Here is a 20,604-nt window from a genome sequence, read left to right as displayed (position 1 = left end):
AGACTTGTGATGAGGTGATCACTGGACTGTTTGGCCCAAGAGGAAGCTGAGGTTCAGAGAAAGAGAAAGAACAGGACTTGTTTACCCCGGGCTACTCAACAGCACTCAAACGATGCAAACAGATTGATTGCAAAGCCTGTACTCTCTCTCTAGCTGCCCCTCGGAGCTTGGGGATTTTATGGCTATAGCAATGTGGCAAAGAAAGCAGGAAGTCTATATGAGGGGCCTCTCTTTGCCGGCCACTGGAGCCAGGCCAGGGGCTGCCTTGAGGCACTGAGACCTGTATCAGGCTGGCTTATGGGTAGAACAGGGTCCCCAAGCCTCTTGAGCCTGGGTCTCCATTCTTCATCCTTCAGCTTGAGCCATGTGCAGCAGGGGAAGAAAGGACAGCATAGCAAAGGCATCCCTCCATAGGGCTATCGTCAGGATGCATGAGGTCATGTTGGAGGCTGCTCAGATAGGGGACCTGGTCAGGTCAGGGAATAGGGTTTGCGGCTTCTGCCCAAGCCCTGGCTTCTCAGAATCCTGCCTCTCCCAGCCCCAATCATCTCCCGAAGAGAAAGGCTGAGGCCCTTCCCCATTTCTCCTGCGGCCTCCCTCAAGTCCTACGTTGGTAACACGCACAACCTCTGACCCTAACACCGAAACTGCATCGTAATTTGCCTCTTGTCCCTGGCCCATCGTCTCAGCAAAGACAACCACACAGACAGAGTGCATCTGTAGGAATGCTTTATTGTTCCACTAGGGGTGGTCACATGGACCATGCTCTCCACCTCCCCTGTCTCATCTTAAGTGCCCTTCCCGCCGAGGCTTTCCAGACCCCTGCCCCCACCCAACAGATTATGGTACACTAATGATAGAATACGTGTGTGTGTGTGTGTGTGTGTGTGTGTGTGTGTGTATAGATGTGTGTGTGTGTATATATGTATCTATATATATACACAAATACATTTTTTATATTCTGACTGTACAGTATTTACAGATACAAATAAAATAGATAGGTTTAAACATTACAACTGACTGGCTGGAACCCATCCCACTCCAGTTTATTCAGCCAAAAACGATAATAAAGCACCAGCTGGCGTTTGGCATTTGACTTTGCACGTGAACCAAGATGGCTGGTGGGTGGGATAGGTCAGGTTTGGATCAAGCCCCAGCAGGCTGAGATGACATTATGCCCTTCCATCTGACTAGCTGGCTGCTTGAACCAGGGGCCAGGTCTCTGCTGGAGGAAGGGGCTGTCATATCAGCCTGCTAACGCAGGCAGGAAAAGCAGGAAAAGCGACGCGGACATCGATAGTGTCTCCTCACCACCATCTGCTTTTGCTCAGCCCGTGTGGTGGGAGCGAGGCTGTTTACCCTCTAGACATGGCAGTGCGTGGCCAACGGCTACACAGGACCCCAGGGAGTGGCAGATAAAGTATGGGGCCCGAGTCAGGGGAGATTGGTTCATTGGTCTCTTGAGATCTGAGAAAGGAAGGTTCCCCCCACTCTCACATCCCAAGCTACCCCAAATCGTCATGTCACCTACTGGGACCCATCAGTGCCTCCTCTTTAAATCAGCCTCATAAAAATCAGCATCATATTTACACAAATCAAACAGCTCATGGTGGCTGGGGCTGCTCTGTGCTCTGCCCCTGTGCCTATCCACTCCGGTCCAAATTCTCTGCAAAAACCAGTTTAGGACCAATGTTGGGCCCCAAGGCACTACCAGAACCTCCTGTCCAAACTCAAAGGGACCCTAGCACCAAACAGGATGGCTTGGCCTCTCAGAATGGCAGAGTGCTAGGAGCACACACTACTCTCTGCCTCCTCACCCCGCAGGCGGAGGAGCTGGGAAGGCTTCAGACTGACCGGTGGCTCCTTGGACTTGAAGGGCAGTAGCCGTCTTCCTGCTCCAAAAGTGACTCCTCTCTCTCGGGAGGGCAGAACACAGGTTTGGGGGTGGAGATGGAGTGGAGACAGGACACTGAAATTCTCTCTTCCTTCCCTGTACCTATGGAGGAGCTTCAGGAAGTAAGGGCGACCGCATGGCCTTGCCTCTACCCTTGGAAGCAGCAACCATCCGAGGGCGGCTCTGCTCTCATTCCCCCTCACTGAGGTGGTGCCAGGGGGCCTGAGTGGTGCCAATCTGGGACCAGGCCAAGGCTCACAACTTTGTCTCAGGGCCAGCTGCCTGCAGGGTCGGGAAGGAATCCCGGATCTTTGCCACCTCCATGGCACACAGGTGCCCGAAGACTTTGTTGTACCAGTCAGGAGAACGGCCCCTGGGGAAGTAGAAGCAGGAAGCCATGAGCCGTGGGTACTTCCCTGGAGCCCCTGCCAGGGACAAGGAAGACAGGACTTGCCCCCCAGGATCAGGGGCATGGGGTAGAGGTGGGGGGGGCGCGGGGCTGAGGTGGCCTGGTACCTGAGGTCAGCGCGGCAGATGTGAGTGAGCCGGGAGCGGCCCAGGCCGCAAGGTTCCATGAGGTACTGGGAAGTGAGCATCAGGGCCCGCACCCCCGACTCCGGCACGGGTTGCTCAGGATCCAGGGACTGAGAGACGAGGAGGCAACCCCCACGGGGCAGGTCAGAGCGCCACATCCTGTGGGGAAGGGACACACACATTCAGCTTCCTAGCGCCGGTCCCCACCCCACCTCCTCAGTCCCCCAAGTACAGCAGGGTGACAGCTCAAGCCCCTCACCGGAGCACCACAAAGTCGCGGCAGGGATGGGGCGCCATGCTGTCGGTGACGTAGTGGTACAGCTCCACACCCGGCATCAGGGCTTCCAACACCTGGGCCCGCAGAAGGTCCTCATCCCAGAGGGCCCTCTCCCGCAGGACACGGTGTAGCACCACGGCCGGAGGGGCAGCCACTTCTGTGGATGCCTTCCACACACACAGCGGGTGCCCGTCTGGTGCCTGCGAGCCACAGGAGTGGGGACGGGGGAAGCTGTCAGGGCTGGAGAACTCCCAATCCACCCCTGGGCCCCGGCCTGCCCTCACTCCAGCCCCCAACAAGGGAAGGAGGCAGGACTACTCCGCTAACCCCAGCCAGATCCAGACAGGCCAGCCCTGCGCTCCCTGTCCTCTTTCTCCTTTCCAAATTTCTGCTCCTCCGCCTGCTCAAGGGCACAAAGAGATGACAGGACACACATTCTCTGAGGCCTACTAGGCTCTACCAAGCAATGGGCACAGTGCTTGGAATTTCTGGAACTGAATATGGTGGTCATCCTCAAGAAACTCCCCGTCTAGTGTGGGAAGCGGAACACGTGCATGGCAACAAAAGCCGCCACTTCCTGAGCCTTTTGCATGTGCCAGGCCCTGTGCAAGCTTCTCACCCTGACCCTGTAAAGAAGCTTTTACTATGACCGGTTTATCCATGGCAAACCTTGGGCTTGCAGTGTTACTTATAATCAGAATCCGAGAAAGAACATGGCTAGTGCCAAGAGAAGGACAGAGAGAAGTCACCTCCAGCCTGGGGTATGACTGGAGGCTCTGAATGGAGGAGGGGCGTATCAAGCTGGGGCTGAAAATGGCTGCGGAAATATAATGCTTGGGGCAGGTCCAGGCAGGAGGACAGCAGGGGTGGAAGCACAAAGGTGGAAACGTGAGGAGCTCAGCGTGACTGCAGTGCAGGTAGGGATGGCAGGTGAGGCTCTAAAAGTAGTGACATGTCTGGAGTGGGCTTTCGGGAAGATAATTCCGGCAGGTGCTCCCTGAGAGAGCGAGCCCTGGTCTCATTTGCTTCTCACTTCCTTAAGGTCCTCGCTCTGCTGGCTGACATTCTCCAAGTATCAGGCGGAAGCACAGCGAGACAGGCGGGGGCAGCTCCTTCCCTGAGGATCCCTGCACACAGCCTGCACTCTGCCCTCTCCCGGCCCCATGGTCACCCTGGGCAGTGTGGTCCTCACCTTCTTGCAAGCCAGCTCCGTGTTCTGGGGCCCTGGCACACTCATCCAGCCCTTGAAGCGCTCAGCGGCATCGCGCAGCAGCTCCTGGATGCTCTCTTCCATGTAGAGGCACAGGCTCATGCCAGAAGCTCGGGCCTGCCGCAGCTCAGCCAGGGCTGGGCCCGGAGGGCTGAGCTCAGCTGCACTGTAGGAGCCACACAGTTGTAGCACCATGTCCTGGGGCACCTGGGAGAGCACACACACACCAGGCTGGGGGCCATGGGAAGCAGCAGAGTCAGGGACGCCCAGTCCCAGAGCCCACGGGGTCTGCCAGGTTCATTTTAAGGGAGCGGAGAGACCTGGCTACTGCGGTGTGGTAGATGAAAAACTTTGTAGGGGAAGAGCTGAAAGTAGGACATTGAAGCATTATGTGTCAAGATGCGCCCTATCCCTGACTTAGGGTGCAAAGGTCAGGCATGTTGGTTCTGCCGGGTCTGAGAAGTAGGCACCATGGCCTAGAGTGACTCACCTGGAAAAGTTTCTTGCAGTCACTGATCATGTGTGATAGGCCCTGGGTGGCAGCCATGTTCTCACTCAAGTCCTTAGGGCCTGGCCGGCCAACCAGGCTACGTTTGCTCTTGATCCTGGAGGGAAGGGCCAGGAAGAGAGGATGGCACGAGGGCACAAGTCAAGCTCCCCAGAAGCCTGTTTGCCAGTCCTGAACACAAAACAACCTTCTGCTTCACACCATCCAACCAGCCCAGGGCCCCTGAGGAGTCAGGCTGGCCCCTTGTGGTGATGCCTGGGAACTGCAGTGCCGAGCACCCAGGGCCAAAAAGCCAATGGGGCCCAAACCCTTCCTGCTTGGCCCTGCCATGCCTTGCCCTGTCTCACCTGGGGGAGGGGTTATCCTTCTTGGAGACGTTGAGGTGGAAGATGGAAGGTGCCAGGCACACAGCCAGGTTACCAGCTGTCATCTGGTTTTCCTCAGCTGAGGCAATGTCGCTCAGGAAATAGAGCAGGGTCTGTAGCACCTCTCGGTTCTCATCGGGGAGCAGCAAGGTGGCGGCTTGCGCGGCTGCCAACCATTGATCCTTGGGGAGGACTGTGAGGAAGGCAGACAGAAGGGCTTCCTTATTCCCCAAGAGCCTCTGGCAGCAAGCTTCCTGCTTCCAGGAATGCAGAAGGCACAGTGGTCCCAAGGGGAAGTTGGTGAGGGGGAAGGTGGACTCTGGGAGGTCTCTGGGTGCTAGATCAAGCCCGGCTGTAATGCGAAGCATGAGCTTGGGGAAGTCCCTGCCATTCCTCAGGGCCTCAGTCCATATAATGGGTTTGGGGAATAGAATGTGGTCTCTAAGGACCTTTCCAACTCGGCATAGTAAATCTTCCACTGAGCCCATTGGCGCAGCTACACTTGCCTGCACAAGGTTTATCCTCCACAAGCCCTAGGATTCAGGGAGGCCGAGAACCTGGCAGGTTACTGAGGATAGGTGCAGGCGACTCACGCTGGTAGATCTGTAGGAAAGTGGTAGTGAGCTTGCTGGTGAAGATTGGCTCAGGCAGGTCCCGGAAATACTGCTTCAGCAGGTCAGCCACATCATAGGCAGACTGGCCCTCGTAGCAGACGTTGTCGGGGGAGGTCTCGTTCATTTGACGCAGGTTCTGGATCCTGGACTTCACCCCGGATTTGCGGAAGATGCCCACCTGGCCCATGCAGGGGAGGGAGAGAGGGAGACATGCAGGGGTGGGAGGGAGACTGTGAGGCCAGCCCTAGACCGTGTGCGTTAGGAGTGGAGGCCACCCCAGAGACATCCAAGCCTGGCAAGCTTCCTGCTGGGCAGGGTAGGAGAGAAATGGCAAAACCAAAGAGCCTTGGGGCCAAGGAGAAAGATGGCTTTAGTGGAGATGAGTAGGAAAACGAGGACCTAGGCTAAGGCGGGCTCCTGGAAGGTGGGGGCTAATGCGCCTGGGCCAGAAAAAAGCTGGCACAGAGCCGGGCAGAAGGGAGCTTTGGGTCCATCCTTGTTGGGCCTTCCTGAGGATAGGAAAAGCTTCTGGTGGGCCAGCCCAACCCAGGGGGAAGGCCAGAGCAGCTCCCCTCCCTAATCCCTCAGCCTTGGACTTCCTTCCCATCACCACCTCTCTTCGTGCTCCCCAGAAGGCCTCACCTGGTCCAGGCACTGGCTACGCAGGTAGCGCATGGCTTGCTGAATGCTCTGGGGTAGTGGCTGGCCCGTGCGCTGCACATGGATGAGGGGCGGCACCCCAAACACATGCTGACCCCGGTAGTCCGGTGTCTTGCTCCTCTTCATGAACTTGGGCACTGACCTGTTTGGGGGAGGGACAAAAGATCAGGAACAAGGATGGGGTAGGCCCAGACACAGCTTGGAGACTCTGTCTGCAGTCTTGGGGGACTCAGGTGTGGGTGAGCAGGGTAAGAAACATGCCATCTCCCCACAGGCAACATTCATTGAGCACCTGCTCTGGGCCCAGTCCTAGGGAGTCCCAGAGGAACACAGGGAGCTCTCAGTCTGGTCAAGGAGATGACCGCACTGACAGGCAGTGACAATACACGTGGCCAGGAGTGTGCCAAGAACTTAGGGGAAGACCCACGAGGGAGGGGAATTGTATGTACCTAGGGGGTCAGGGAAGGCTTCAGAGAGAAGGTGGAAATTCAGCTGGCTCTTAAGGGATGGGTAGGCCTTGTCCCAGAGGATAAATGGGAAAAAGACATTCCAGGCAGAGAGAACAGCATGGGCAAAGGCAAAGAGGCAGGAACAAGAGCACGGTGCATTCAGATAAGGGTGACTAGTCTGCTGGCCTGTATGGTGGTGTTGCTTGGGTATGGCGGACTAAAGAGCCTGACAGATGAGGCGGGGTTGGAACGTGAAAGGATCATGATGGGAAGGAAACTGGACCGTATTCTTTGGCAATGGGGAGCCACAGGAGGGTATCTGTCAGGAGAGTGACCACCAAAGATGCATATTAGGACAATCTCCCTGGTGGCAGCATGGAAACTGGGATGGAGGAGGTATAGCTGGGGGGCCTGGGATCCCAACCCCCACCCCAGCCCTCCTCATTCATGGCACACACTCATGTGAATCCCATGTGCATCCCCCACAGACATACATTTGCCACCCAGAGCCACACTGACCTCTCCGGCCTCCTGGCGCATCCCACCACTCCATTGGCCTAGGGGCTCCACCTGCCTGCACCCACCTTCTGAGGGTGACCCTCCCAGGGCCCTGGAGTGGGGGCAGAGAGGGATCCAGGACTTGGATGAGCAGCTTGGTGCCCACCATGGCCCAGGACTCACCAGACCCAGCCCTGTTTGTGGGGGACAGTGTACTTCTCCATGAAGGCGGTGAGCCGCAGCAGTGAGCCCTTGTGCAAGAGGTGGATCTGGCTGGCAAACTGCCGGTTGATCTCCAGCGACTCTGAGTTGAGGCTGGGCCGGTGGGAGTTCTGGAAGCTGTGCCAGCGGAGCTTCCTGGTGAGGGGTGAGGGGGTAGAGAAGGCCAGAGGAGCAGGTTTCAGTAAACCTTAGTAAAATTGTGTTCTTCTGGTCTTTTTATTTTTCCCCAAAAGAAAAAATATACAAGGAGAAGGGACCACTGTCAGCAATGACGCTGGGCCCCAGGGTGGAGAAAGCTTAGTCTTGGTTTCCAGGGCTGCACAGCGGCCAGATGCTGTCAGAAAGGGTGGCACCGAGCTCAGGCCCATCTAGTGCCAGCAAACAGTATCAGTCCCCCTTCCTTTCAAGACTGCAGTGGAGGGGCTGCTCTGAGAAACCCAGAATAGTGAAGCTGGGGATCAGAGACCATCTCCTGTGATGCCCTTGATTTACACACGGGGCAACTGAGACCCAAAAGGAGCCACAGTTTGCGCAAGGCCATGGCAGAGGCGGGTCCTGAACCTCACATTCCAGATTCCTGATCCCATTACTCTTTCTATTTCTCTTCTGGGACTGGATTCCCAGGGGCAATCACTCAGCCCCTAAGAACTTGCCCCTGCGCCTTGTGATGAAGCAATTGGCTTGGGGGAGTGAGGAGGGAAAGAGGAAGGGAAGAGAGAAACGGGGTAGGGGAAGAGATGAAGGGAGGGAGAGGGGCAGGGAGATGGGGGAAAGAGAGAGAGGGACAACAGAAGCCCTGCCCCAACCCTACCCTGAACTCCCACCTGTAGGGTCTGGTAAGTGAGGCCCCAACACCTGAATCTCGTCGTTCACGGGGTGCTGATGCCTGGAGTCCAGCCAGGGACCCTGTGGCCTCAGTCTCGTTTGTGGAGTTCCCGCTACTGTCCAGCTCACTGGAGGAGGCCACAGTGTCAGAAATGGAGTGTCCTTCCACAGACAGACTGGAGGCAGAGGTGGGCTCCCCGCCTGAATTTGCCTCCTGCTCATGATCCTGAGCCAAGCCGGGGGCCCCGGCCTCTGCCAGTGCCAGAAGTTCAGCCTCAGCTGGGGCCTGAGCCTGAGCCGGGACTCCTGGCTGGACATCCGCCTGGCCCGGGGCTGAGGACTCCCTGCGGGCTGGAGCCTCTCCCTGGGCCCGAGCCTCATCGGTCTGGCCTTCCACTCCACTGGTGGCTATTTCTACTGATGAAGCGGCTTCCTCCTCTTCTTCCTCTTCCTTATCTCCAGGCCCCAGGTCTGGGTACATGGCCTGAGACCAGAGCTCCACCCGCTGCTGCAGCCCCCACACGTGCTGGAGGATGTCATCCAGGTGAGTATGGCTGTCCCCACCCTCCTCCTCCTCTTCAGCCTCGGCACCAGCCAGGACAGGCTCAGCTGGGTACAGCTCAGGCATGTTGTCATAGGTGCTGGCGTGGCTGCCCGTGGAGCCACAGGAGCCCCGGCGCCCTTCATAGCCCCAGCAGCTACCTGGCTGCCGATCTGCCAGGTGGTGTCCATCCTCAGGGCACAGGCTCTCAATGGACAGGGAGCGAGGGAATGTGCCTGGTTTGTGGTCCCTGGGCACGTGCACCAGGCAGTCACCCCAGTGTGCCCGCTGAGGACGCTGGAATGTGGCCACAGGCCAGGCCTCCCAGGCCCTCTGGGTCTCAGTGCCACTGCCACTGGCTGAGGTGGCCGCCCGGTTCTTGGCCCTGTAGAGGAAGCCACGGCGACTTCGGAAAGAGGCGGCTTTGGTGGCCTTCTCCGAGGTGGCTGAACTACGCTCTGGCTCTGCTTGCCGGCTGCCACCCTTTTCCTTCCGCCTCAGGGACTCAAGGTGCTTGAGGAAGCTCCGGGAACGGTGCTTCTTGGCTTTGCCTTGTGGAGTCTCCTGGTCCTGAGTGGGGCTGAGGAAGGGCCGGCCACTTGGGCTGGGAGCACAGCCTAGCAAGGGCAGGCCCACTGGCTCGGGTGGTAGGCTCACAGTGATGGCTGGCAGGGAGGTGGCACTAAGCTCAGTGAGGACGCTCTCACAGCTGGAGGTCACTGGCAGGCCAGGGCTCGGTGGGGCCAGCAGGTCAGAGGAGCCCACATGAGACCAGCGCTTACTTTCTCTCTGGAAGGCCCAGTGGTTGTTGATGGTACAATGCTCTTCCTCCTCTGAGTCTTCATTCTGGGAAGGGCGCCACAGGGTGGGGTCAGAGGTGTCCAGCCCACGAGCCCTTGCTTGGGCTCCACTCTCTGCCTCCAAACTCTTGGGGGACTTTGGGACAAAGGGCCCTGCTCTCTGGCTGAGAACACGTCCTAGGAGGGGGGAACTGGCTCTGGGATTGCCAGAAGAAGCTAGGAGTCATGGAGGAAGCCCAGATGGAGGGTAGTGGTCATCTGATCAATCAAATTCTTCCCCATTTTATAGATAGGGAAACCCAAACAAATGAGAAGCCACTTGCCCAAGGTCATACAATGTCTGCACTAAGTCGGTGACAGGGCCAGGGCTAGAATCCAAGCATCTTGACCTCCTGTTCTCAGCAGCCTCCCAGTGAGTCTCTAGCCTATACTCTTAGATTAGAATCCCAGAATGGCAGAGCTAGAAAGGATATTTTAGATTTTCTAGTTTTCTAATTTGCAAAGTGGGGAAACTGAGGACCAGAGACGGGAAGAGGCTTGTCCAAGGTCACTGAAAAGTCAGTGCAAAGCTGGGACCAGCCGCCAGGTGTCTCCTGCTTCCCGGGCCAGTGCTCTGGCAACTTGGAGATGGCAGGACTCTGGTAGGAAAAGCTCCAGAGAAAAGCCACAAAGCCTGACCCCGGGAAGGATGGGTTCATCCGGCCCACATTCCAGGGCTACATGCAGACCAAGAGCCCTCTCCGTTTCTACAATCGCAGATTGGCGGAGTCAGAAAGGCCTTTGGAGACTATTAATGCCACCCCCAATTCACTGCAGAGATGGAGAAAATGAGGCTCAGTGGGGTAAGACCCTGTGGGGTGAGGTTGGGGATCCTGACTTCTAAGACCATACAGGCCATGATTTTCCATCACATTATTCTGTCTCTGCCCCCTAGTCAAGGAATTTTTGCCATCACAGAGCAGTGTAGGCAGATGGATTTCCCTGAGGGACGGCCATCACTAGGTCAGGTTATTAGTAAGTCCAGGAGGTAGGGGTGGGCTGAAGGGGGTGGGTAAGGCTGCAGGCCAAGGTACTTGTTCTCACACCCCAACTTTGAGACCAGGCTCACCAAAACCCAACAGCCTCATACAGCCCCCTACACCCCACTCCCAGGCTGGAGCAAGGCACTGCTCCAGACAGCCCAGACTCACAGGACACTGGAGCTAGTTTCATAAGTGGTTTTTCTTTGACCTGGGTTCCCCACAAGACCACAGAGCCTACTCTTGTCCTAACTCACCTGCTTGCATTGAAAATGAACCTCCAGTTTCATCGAGGCACAACTGTTCAAGGTCATCAGCCTCCTGCAAGGAAACAAAGCAGGGTTCACTCAAGGGTCCCAAGCCCCAGAGCCTGCAGGGCATAGCCTGCCAGGACACTCCCAAGATGCCACCCACTGCTTTGCGTGCCCAAGACATCAAAACTTCTCCCAAGTCCCCATGTTCATGAAGGTTTCAGTGCCAGACATGATGCTGTGGAGATTATGGGCTCTGCCCTCTGGGAACATATAGATGTGGGAAAACCCACTACAGAGATGGGACATGTTCAAAAACAGAGTAGACAGAAGGCACAGCAGGCACACAGGGGGTGGGACAAGGAACTTCCATGAAGGCAGGGGAATGCAGTCAGGGAAGACTTGCTGGAGAACAGAAATAGGATTCAGAGGGAGAGAGAAACAGGGACTCATATACCAGGCTTCGATAAGAGCCTGTGACAATGTAGAGAGGGAAACGGTCAGTAAACAGACCAGTGTGTGTGTGAGGGGAGGACTGAGGCTGATAAGGTCAGTCAAAGCCAAGTTGCAAAAGGCCTCAGGTGTCATGCTGAAAAAGCTCTGGACTTCTCCCTGCAGACAGCGAGACATTTGAAGCATACGAGTACCCACTGGGAAGCTGACTCTGGTGGCTATAGGGACGTTGGATCACAGCAAGGAGGGGAATGCAGAGCGGGAAGGCCCGAAGGCCAGTTAGGAGGATGAATCCAAGAAGTCGTGGTTTGGCCTCAAACAAGTAGAGAGGGGACAAATCAGAGGAATGTTCGGAGGCTCTAACTGAAGGGAAGAAAGAATCAAGGCTAGACCTTGGCTTTCTAGTGCCTGGGTGGGTGAGGACGTCACAGACACAGTCGACAGAGTGAACAGCGTGACTGCACCAGATGACCTTTGTTAATAGGCAGGCTCCTCCTCTGTCAGAGGGGACAAGGATTGCTTTTTCCCATGAGGAAGCCCCAAGCCAGGCCCCTGACCTCCCAGGCCTGGCCCTTAGCACCCCTACCTGCACAAGGCCCCCAAAGAGTCCTCGTCCAGAAAACCGTGGTCCTTCTTCACAGAGCCAATATCCACAGGAAACGAACCTTCTGTATGCCAGAGAAAAGCCAAGATGAGTCGAGGGTGGCAGGTTAGAAACTCAGTGCCAGCGACCCTTGAGCGAGAAGAAGGGGGCCCAGGAAGCGGGGAGGCAGGCAGGCAGGAGAAAGGCTGCAGCGAAGAAGGGGCCCAGGGAGCTCATGGTTGGCCGTTGGGGGAAGGTCAAGGAAAGGATAGGAGGGTCAAGCTGGACAAGAGGACCCATCAGTCAGTTTTGGCAGGTCCATGGGGGACGGCAGGCTCGAGGCCCTGAGTGGCTGCCCAGAGCCCATGTGGGCTCCTCCAGTCCCCTCTGCATCTTGGGCTGCTCAGACAGGGAACCTCTTCCCTGACCCAAGGTGAACCGGGGAGACCAGGGAGAGAGCAAGGACAGTGTGCATGTGCAGCCAAACAACACCTCGCTTCCACTACCGCTCAGAGCAAGGGCACCCACTCCCTTGGGTCTGGGAAAGAGGAAGGAGTGGGGGAAGAGGAAATAGCATCCCCAAATCCCACACCTCTCTGCCTTACTGGTAAAACAAGCCCATGGACTCATTTACTATTATTAATTGAGCATCGACTTTGTGCCAGGCACTGGGGACACAACAGTGAATGAGACTAGACTGATCCAAGCCTACATGGAGTTTATATTGTCACAGGGGCAACAGACAGTGAACAATATGTGAGAGAAACAAACTATGCAGTTATAAATGCTAGCAAAGACATGAGCCAGGGTGACGGGGTAAAGAGAGGCCTTGCTAAGGTGGTGACTTCTGAGCTGAGCCCTGAAGAGCGAGAAGGGGTCAGCCGTGCAAAGAGCCTGGGAGAAAGTCCCAGGCAGGACCAAAACTAAGGCTCCAAGGAGGGCTAGAGCCTGGTGTGAGCAAGTGGTAGAAAGCAGCCCAGAGAGTAGTGAGCAAAGCAGAGAGAAGTATGTGGAAGCTGGGTGATGCAGTCTCGTTGGCGGGAACAAAGTGCTGACACTCACTTCATTCTGGGTGTGCTATGAAGCCAGCGGAGGAGTAACACAGAGCAGAGTAACCGAGTAATGTGGTCAGGACTGCACTTCCAGGGTCCCTCCAGCTGCTGTACATTCAGAGTAGAGGACGGAGCACAGAAAGGAGGCTGCAGCACTAGGCCAGGCGAGCGGGTCACACCTATGTGGCAGTGAAGGTGGTAGGAAGTGGATGGATTCAAGATATATTCTGGGGCTTCCCTGGTGGTGCAGTGGTTGAGAGTCCGCCTGCCGATGCGGGGGACGCGGGTTCGTGCCCCGGTCCGGGAAGATCCCACATGCCGTGGAGCGGCTGGGCCCGTGAGCCATGGCCGCTGAGCCTGCGCGTCCGGAGCCTGTGCTCCGCAACGGGAGAGGCCACAACAGTGAGAGGCCCGCGTACCGCAAAAAAAAAAAAAAAAAAAAAAAATATATATATATATATATATATATATATATATATATATATATATATATATTCTGGAGGGAGAAGGGACTTGCTGGAGGGTTAGATATGCGGACGAAGGAAAAGAGGAACGGAGGATGATGCCTGGATATGGGGTGCCATCAGGTGGTGACATCTGAGACATCTGTCAGACAGCTAAGCAGAGATACTGAATTCGGAGTTGAAGAGATGAATCTGGAGCTTGGGACTGAGGTCTGGACAGAGAGGCATTGGGGAGTCATCAGAATATATATGGTACTTGGACAAGGATCTCCTGGGAGAGAGATGTCGAGCGAGAAGAGGGGCCAGGATGGAGCCCTGGGACACCCTAACAACTAGGAGCAGTTAGAGGAAGCCAAGTCAGCTAAGGAGACTGAGAGCGGCAGCCAGAGAGACAGCCGGGAGAAGAGGACATTCTAGGAGCTGAAGTGAGTGGCCAACTGTGCTGAATGCTATTGAGAGACTAAGTCAGGACTGAGAAGTGACCGCTGAATTTGACCACGTTGGAGATCTCTGGTGAGCTTGACAAGGGCTGTTTTGTTGGCAAGGTAGGGATGAAGCCAGGGTACAGTGGGGGTGTGGGAAGAAGAGGGGAACTGAAAACAGCAAGTATGAACAACTCTAGAGAAAAACAGAAAAATGAAGGAAAGCAAAGAAATAAGGCCATGGGGAGGAAAGGTGAAAGCAGGGCTGCCAGGGTGCACCCTCCATGTTGCATCTATGTAAATAGGGTTCTCAGAAACAGTACAAAGCAGATGTGGTGGTACAAAGCAGCGGCCTGGCTTGAGACAAGATACTTTAACACACGGGTGACTGCAGAGCTTGTGAGAGCTGATGAGCATGCAGGAGATAGGACAGGATGGTGTAGGAGAGAGGTTGTGACTACGGGAGCAGGGCCAGGGTATGCAGCTTTTTGTGTGGTTGAAGAAAAGATCTGAGGGACCCCATTTTCCAGCTGAAAAATGGAGGGAGAAGGCAAGTTTGGGGATGGGGAGGGGGAGCCACTGAGTGGCCTTACCTTCAAAAAGCTGAGCATACTGAGGGAATCCTGTCGCTCGGAGCCACCTGCATGCGTTTTTGGCCTCAGCTTCTAAAACAGATGAGGGGGAGAGAGACAGAGAAAGGAGATTAGGGGGTGCTGGCGCCAAGCCGCCCTGGTGTGCGCCCCTGCACCTCCAGTAGGGAGGTACCTACAGCTCTGGTGACCTAGAAATGACAACAGAAGCACAAACAGGCTGGCACATTCACTCCATGTCACAGCTAGGATTTCCCCTCTGCTCCCCAAGCCCTACTCCCAGGATGTGCTGGGACACCTCTCTTATGCTTCATTACCTGTCCCAATCCCCCTCCCACTCTCCCACCCCTGCCCAAGAACAGGACCACCAGCAGCAGCAACTCCCAGGAACATCTGGGGTCAAGGAATACTACCAGGGGAAGAAACCACTGCTGTGTCTTCACCTCCCACCACCCCCGGGGAGCTACCCCCTTCCATGACCCAAGTAGACCGTCCTAGTACAGCTAGGGATACGCAATGTTCAACAGCTATTATTCTCTTTCCTATCATCATACCTAACATTCCCCAGCACTCTGATAAGCAAATCTCATTTAACACACACCATAAGCTGCGCAGATTTTAATATGCCCATTTTACATATCTCCAAACAGGCTCAGAAAGGAAGGGCTCGTCTACAAGTCTCGCACTTGACAAAGTAGAGTGCAGGGGCCGGAGTCCAAGCTCAGTCTGACTCCTGCTCGGGGTTCCGACCCCTTCTAACATGGCAGCTTCCCCAGTGCACTCCCTCCTCCCCCATTCACCAAGTCCCAGCCCTCCCTCCCCACGGGGCCTCCCAGGACTGTTCCGGCACTCTCCCGTGGCTTGGCCTCTTTGTGGCACAACTCAATGCTGCTTGCCAAGCTGACAGTGCTGGCCTATGGGAGTCTTGAAGGGCAATGGCTGGGTTAGCCTCCTACCTCTGCTCTGAGAGTGCCTGGCACAGGGTGGGGCACCCCTGCCAGCCTCAGTGGAGACTTGCAGCTGGACTGAAGCCACAAAGGAGGTCCTCCTGGCCATGGTAGGCTGAGTACCTGCAGCAGAACCCTGGGACTGCCAGTTCCCTACACAGGTGGTACCAGGAAGCAGTGGGGCTGGGAACATGGGACCTGGCATTGTGGTTGGGGGCACAGAGAGGCTGCTGGCTCAGCAGAGCTTCTCTGCCCATGGAGTCCTGCCCCCAACATTTCTTCTACTTCCTTAGTGCCTGTGACCAGGAGACTCCAAGGAGACTGGGGGTGGGGGGCGTTCTCCAAGACAGGAAGAGCTCTCTCCCCAGTGTTCTCCCACAAGGAAATACAAGATGAGATTCTGGTAGCCAGGAATCATAAGTTAAAGGACAAAAAGGTATTTCAGAGATGCTAGGTGGGTAGACAAGGGAGGGAACAGTGCGGGAAGGTGGAAGTCGGTCAGAAGAAATAACAGGCTCCTCAAGGGTCGCACACTAGTGAGGATTCGATGGGGAGAAGAGAAGGCTCTGAAGCTTCTGGAGCCCCTGAGGGCTTTGGGGGCAAACGGGTGGGGCGGGGATGAACACTTGTGCATTTCTGAAAGCATGTGCGTTGGTCGCTGCTGTCCCAGCATCTGTCTCTGCATGTAACTGTAGCCAAGTTTCCTCATGTCCATGATCCACATAGATCAGCATGGGACCATGAACCTGTGCACACTCCCCCACAGGCCCCTCGGTCTGTGCACGCACCTGCACCTGCATCTGTGTGCACATGTGTGTGTTTTATGTTACTACAACCTTCCAACCTACGATAGAAATCTAGGAATCACCAGGACCTCTGAGAGGTACTGGAAAGTGTTTGTTCCCGCAGAGCCCAGCTAGCAATACCTCAGCCCCTCTGGCAGGGGGCAATGCAAGCCCAGGAAATGATCCAGGTCTCTAGGCCAGTGATGATCTCCGGATGTGGTAAAAGTAGCCCAAAGGGACTTCACACCAGCCCAGGCAGCATTTGAGGGACATGGTTTTGCTGCTAGGACAGTTGAGCCGGCTGCCACAGCCACTTCCCTGTCTCCTGCTCCTACCACGCCCTCGTGAAAAGGCCCATCCCTGTCCTCAGAGCCCCTCCAGGCAACCAGCTCTGCTTTCCTGTCATTAGGACAAAGGGGAGGTGCCAAAGGAAGGACCAGGTCCGAGTTTCCAGAAAGGCAGACACAGAAGGAGACAGTGACCTCTAAAGGGCCACAGGTCTAGAATGGCCACCCAAGGCAGAGGAGCCAGTCCCCAGGAACAGGTCTGCATGTCAAGAACACACCCTTGAAGACCACTGCAGCCCTCGGTCACTCGTGGCTAGAGGCAGAACAAGGAGGAGGAGGGGGAGGAGAGAGGAATCTGACTGCCCTTCCTGAGCCTGGAGGTGGCGGAAGAGTGCAGTGATGAAGTCCTGATCTTACACATCTGTGCCTCCTGCCTGAGTCACAGGTCCCGTGGGAGAGGGGCAGGCTGCCCACTCCCCTAATGCTCGGCAGCGGCCCTGGCCAGGGTTGGCGGAAAGGGGACCAGCTCACTCAGGTGGGCGCCAAGTTTTTTCATTCCTATGTAGAGGCCTCTAGCCCCTGCTATTCAAAGCATGATCCCTGGACCAGCAGCAGCACTGGCATCACCTGGGAGCTTGTTAGAAAGGCAGAATCCCAGACCTACTTAATCAGAACCTACATTTAACTAGGTCCTCAGATGATCTGCATGCACATTAAAGTTTGAGAAGCGCTGGCATAAATCACCTACCTCAGGGCTTTTCACCCTTCGATGCACGTTAGAGTCAGCTAGGAAGCTTTGTAAAAATACCAATCCCCCGGGGCCCCGTCTCCGGAGGCCCGTTTAATTGATCTGTGGTGACACTCTCCAAATCAGTATTTTTTTAAAAAGCTACTGTATGGACTGGAAAGGGCCCAAGGGACTTTACCAAGTCACAGAGTTAAGTGTCACAACTGAGACTACGACCCTGATCTTTTAATTCCACGTCCAGCGCTCTTTCCACTGCATTATGGCACCTTCCTTCAGATGCCAGATAAACAAAGGGCTTAGACTCAAAGGAACCAACCCCAGGCCCCCAGACTTTTTTCTGCCCCTTCTGGTCTAGTGGAGTTACAAGTCTGAGTTCCAATCCTGGTTAGTCACTAGCTCTCTGACTAGCCCGTCACTAGCTCTCTGACTTTGGGCAAGTTGTTTAACCTCTCTATGACTCAGTATTCTCCTCTGTAAAATGAGAATAATAGAATCCACTTCTAATAGCTACTGAGAACATTAAATGAAATACCACACATTGTACCAAGCATTCAACAGAGAGTTCCTTCCCCACACTGACTGAAGGGTCCCAAGGAGAAAGAGAAAATGGGAGGAAGAGACTCAGCTAGTGTTCCCTTCTGGGTCTGGAGAGTGGCTGCATCTGTATCTCTGTCAGAATTGGAGCCAGATGGCTCAAGGAAGTGAGATTAAGAGGCAGAAGTTTCAAAGAGGCCACAATAGCTCCAAAAGACAAAGGAGCCAAGGAGTTAGAAGCAGGGCTCCGAATGAATCCCCAGCAGCCCTCCCTGGCAGGAATCTGGAGAATGTAATGGGTTATTACCCAACAGGATGTCAGGGACATTGGCTCCTGACAATACACCACCTCATGGAAGGCTGAGAGGCCCTGAGGCTCCCTCCCAGATGGAGCAGTCAAGGACGTAGGTCTCGGTGATTAAGGGCTGAGCTAAGGTGCTTTGCTTTGTCCCTCCCGCCCATCCCAGCCTGCCCAGGCCGGGGCCAGGAGTGACCACCTACGCCCAGGAGAGTCAATCCACCTGGGGCTGGGGCCCAGGCAGCCCAGACTGAGGATTGCCTTATGTGCCTGGCGGGAAGAGTGACACTGGGCAGGCTGAGGCGAGTGATGGAGGAATGTCTGTGGCCCCTGGTCCTGCCTCTGTGTCCAGATGTGCAGATTCCAGCAGTTTCAACCACTATGTTCTGCAGGCCATGTGCTGGCCAAGGCTAGGGTGATATGCCAGGACAGGTCAGGGACGGCACTCAGCTGGCACAAGCTGGATTCCACTGAGATTTAACCCCAGACTCTCTCCCTGGGGAGAAGCCCAACTGATCCCCTTAGGAGTTGGGGGAGACAACATACTAGAAAGCTCCAGAGTCAAATCAGGCCTCAGGGCCACACCCACAGGTCTCCCAGAGGGAGTGACAAAGAAGGAATAGCCGAGCAGCAGCGGATTGTCTCGGGGGTCAATGACAGTATCTACACCTACACTTCCACAGGCCACGTCCAGGGATCCTCTTAGCATGGCACATTTTTCTATGCAAAGATGGACAGAATGAGGAGAAATGCAGGGCTTCTGTTTTTGAGAAATGCTATATGAATGAGGGAAGAGTTTATGCACCCAGGAAAAGGGCAGCAATGTTTTCCACTGAGGAAATACAATAATGCCCAAAGATGACAACTGAGTTGGAGAAAAAGTTTTGTCCAATCACGCTGACTCCCCCACTTGCTGCCTAAGTCATCTTAGGCAAGTTGCTTTACTCTCTAAGCTTTGGTTTCCAAATCTATAAAATGGGGACTAACAACTTTCCTGCCTACCTCTGAGGTTACTGTGTGCATCTGGCTGGCTTCTGTCTGGTTTTGAAAGCAGCTCTATGAAAGTTATCGTCAGAGAGGGCTGTTTTGTTAAGACAACTTGAAATCTGCATTCACAGTCTTTAAAGTTCAGTTCCGATTGTGTCCTAGGTGTAAAGTGAGAAAGTAAGTGAGCTAGAAGGAGAATAAAAGGCAATCGGCAACAAAGCTGCCAGCGCTTAGGCCTCAGCCAGCCACTCTCTTCCCTCACCAATCCCCCCCACTTCCCTTCACACCACTATTGGGGAACTCAAGCCCTTTACACCTTTTGGTCACTCAGTGGGCTGTGAGACAGCTGCTGCCCAGGGCCCGGTTCAGCCTGCTCCCTCCCAACTCAAAGTCCAGCCCAGGCCTAGGGACCAGGCAAGATCCAGGGCCCAGATCAAAGTGTCCTTGTTACTGCTGGAGCAGTCACCTCTCGACGCAGGCTATACATTATAATCTGGGGAGCTTTAAAATGCCAGTGCCTGGGCCCCAATTAAATCATGACCAATTAAATTAGACTCTCTAGGGATAGAGTTAGTTTTTATGCTTTTGAGAGCTCTCCAGGTGATTCGAAAGCACAGCCAGGGTCAAGAACCGCTGCCCTAAACAGACACGACCAGCTAAAAAGCCACAGCATAGGTCTTTAGGAGGATTCTAGCTGGAGGCGATACTCAGGCCCGTTCTCATCACTGGCCTGCGTTTTCTCCGGGCCCAATGAACAGTGATCTGAACGCATGTGGTAGGACAGGAGAGGGCACATCTGTGGGTGTTTGTGAAGGTAATTTATTCAAAGCTTACTTACTCCATGAGGCAGCTTTCAACAAACATGTTGGTTTCCTTTCCCTTACTTAGTTGCCTATTTGGAAAGGTGTCTCCGCTGTGGCCCTCACTGCAGGATGGGTGTCTCCAGCGTGATCTCTCTCACCTTCAGTGAACCCAGAAGGTAGCGCCAGTGTTCAGAGGGGTAAAGAAAGACCTGGGAGGCAGCTGTCTATGTGACAACCCAAGTTCCGAAGGTGGGCTCTGAGGCCAAGCTGGTAGCCAAAGTAGGCAGAGGGGCCGCCTACCACTCCAGGTCCTGCTGCTGCACCTGGGAAATGCCAGGTTCTGGCAAACAGCTTCTCAGATCATTTCTCTTGGTTGATGCAAGTCTCAGTTCCTCTGCCCACCCCCACTCTTAGAGAGGGACCCCGCTTGAGGAGGAGATGTTGGCCTTCCAGCAGAGGGCTCATATCTCAGTTGGCCCCAAGTGCTCATGACCAGCTCCTTTCACCCTCCCATAAGGTTACACTAAGGGGCCTTGGCCACGAGAAGAGTGCCCACCCAGCCCCAAGGTGGTGTCTCATTTGAATCTGCACAAAGGGGTCCTCGAGTTTGGTAGTGACCCTGGCATAGGTGCTGCAACAGGTGACCACCTGGCTATGCCACCTCTCTCTCTGGGGGACTGAAGGAGAGGGGTCTTCACAAGGGCCGGTACTAAGAGCTGTCATGGATGCCACGACTGCCAAGCCTTCCCCTCCTGACCTTGAAGCGGACATTCAGGGGGGTCTACCATGCACTGTCCTCTGGGAGGTCAGGTGCACCCATCATCTCTCCTGCTCCTGCTGCTCTTAGCTGGAATCACAACTTTAACTAGATTGTTCCAGGGGAGGGAGGGAGAGGGAGGAAGGGAGACTGAGACCAAAATAGCTCTCATCCCACATTCCAACCCTCGCAGGAGGGGAGCCACAGCAAGGGCTGCCGATGTCAAG

The 20,604-nt window shown here is 55.2% G+C and overlaps 1 protein-coding gene across 1 annotated transcript in view; it reads right to left on the bottom strand.

The window, feature by feature from the left end:
* Positions 1–863: 863 nt before the first annotated feature.
* STARD8 (StAR related lipid transfer domain containing 8) overlaps positions 864–20,604 on the bottom strand; it is a 32,682-nt gene continuing 12,941 nt past the window's right edge. Inside the window, exons 2-14 of the mRNA XM_079910369.1 lie at positions 14,235–14,306; positions 11,707–11,788; positions 10,674–10,737; positions 8,056–9,443; positions 7,193–7,366; positions 6,045–6,204; positions 5,382–5,580; positions 4,771–4,981; positions 4,406–4,520; positions 3,898–4,122; positions 2,688–2,905; positions 2,411–2,587; positions 864–2,267 (exon numbers count right to left, since the gene is read on the bottom strand). Of these exons, the coding sequence (XP_079766495.1) occupies positions 2,150–2,267; positions 2,411–2,587; positions 2,688–2,905; positions 3,898–4,122; positions 4,406–4,520; positions 4,771–4,981; positions 5,382–5,580; positions 6,045–6,204; positions 7,193–7,366; positions 8,056–9,443; positions 10,674–10,730 (3,042 nt within the window). The 5' untranslated portion in view covers positions 10,731–10,737; positions 11,707–11,788; positions 14,235–14,306 and the 3' untranslated portion in view covers positions 864–2,149. The remainder of the gene's footprint in view (positions 2,268–2,410; positions 2,588–2,687; positions 2,906–3,897; positions 4,123–4,405; positions 4,521–4,770; positions 4,982–5,381; positions 5,581–6,044; positions 6,205–7,192; positions 7,367–8,055; positions 9,444–10,673; positions 10,738–11,706; positions 11,789–14,234; positions 14,307–20,604) is intronic.

The sequence above is a fragment of the Stenella coeruleoalba genome (assembly GCF_951394435.1).
Source record: "Stenella coeruleoalba genome assembly, chromosome: X".
NCBI classification, from domain to species: Eukaryota; Metazoa; Chordata; class Mammalia; order Artiodactyla; family Delphinidae; genus Stenella; species Stenella coeruleoalba.
Note: the sequence above shows the minus strand (reverse complement) of the source record. Positions and strands in the feature narration are given on the sequence as shown.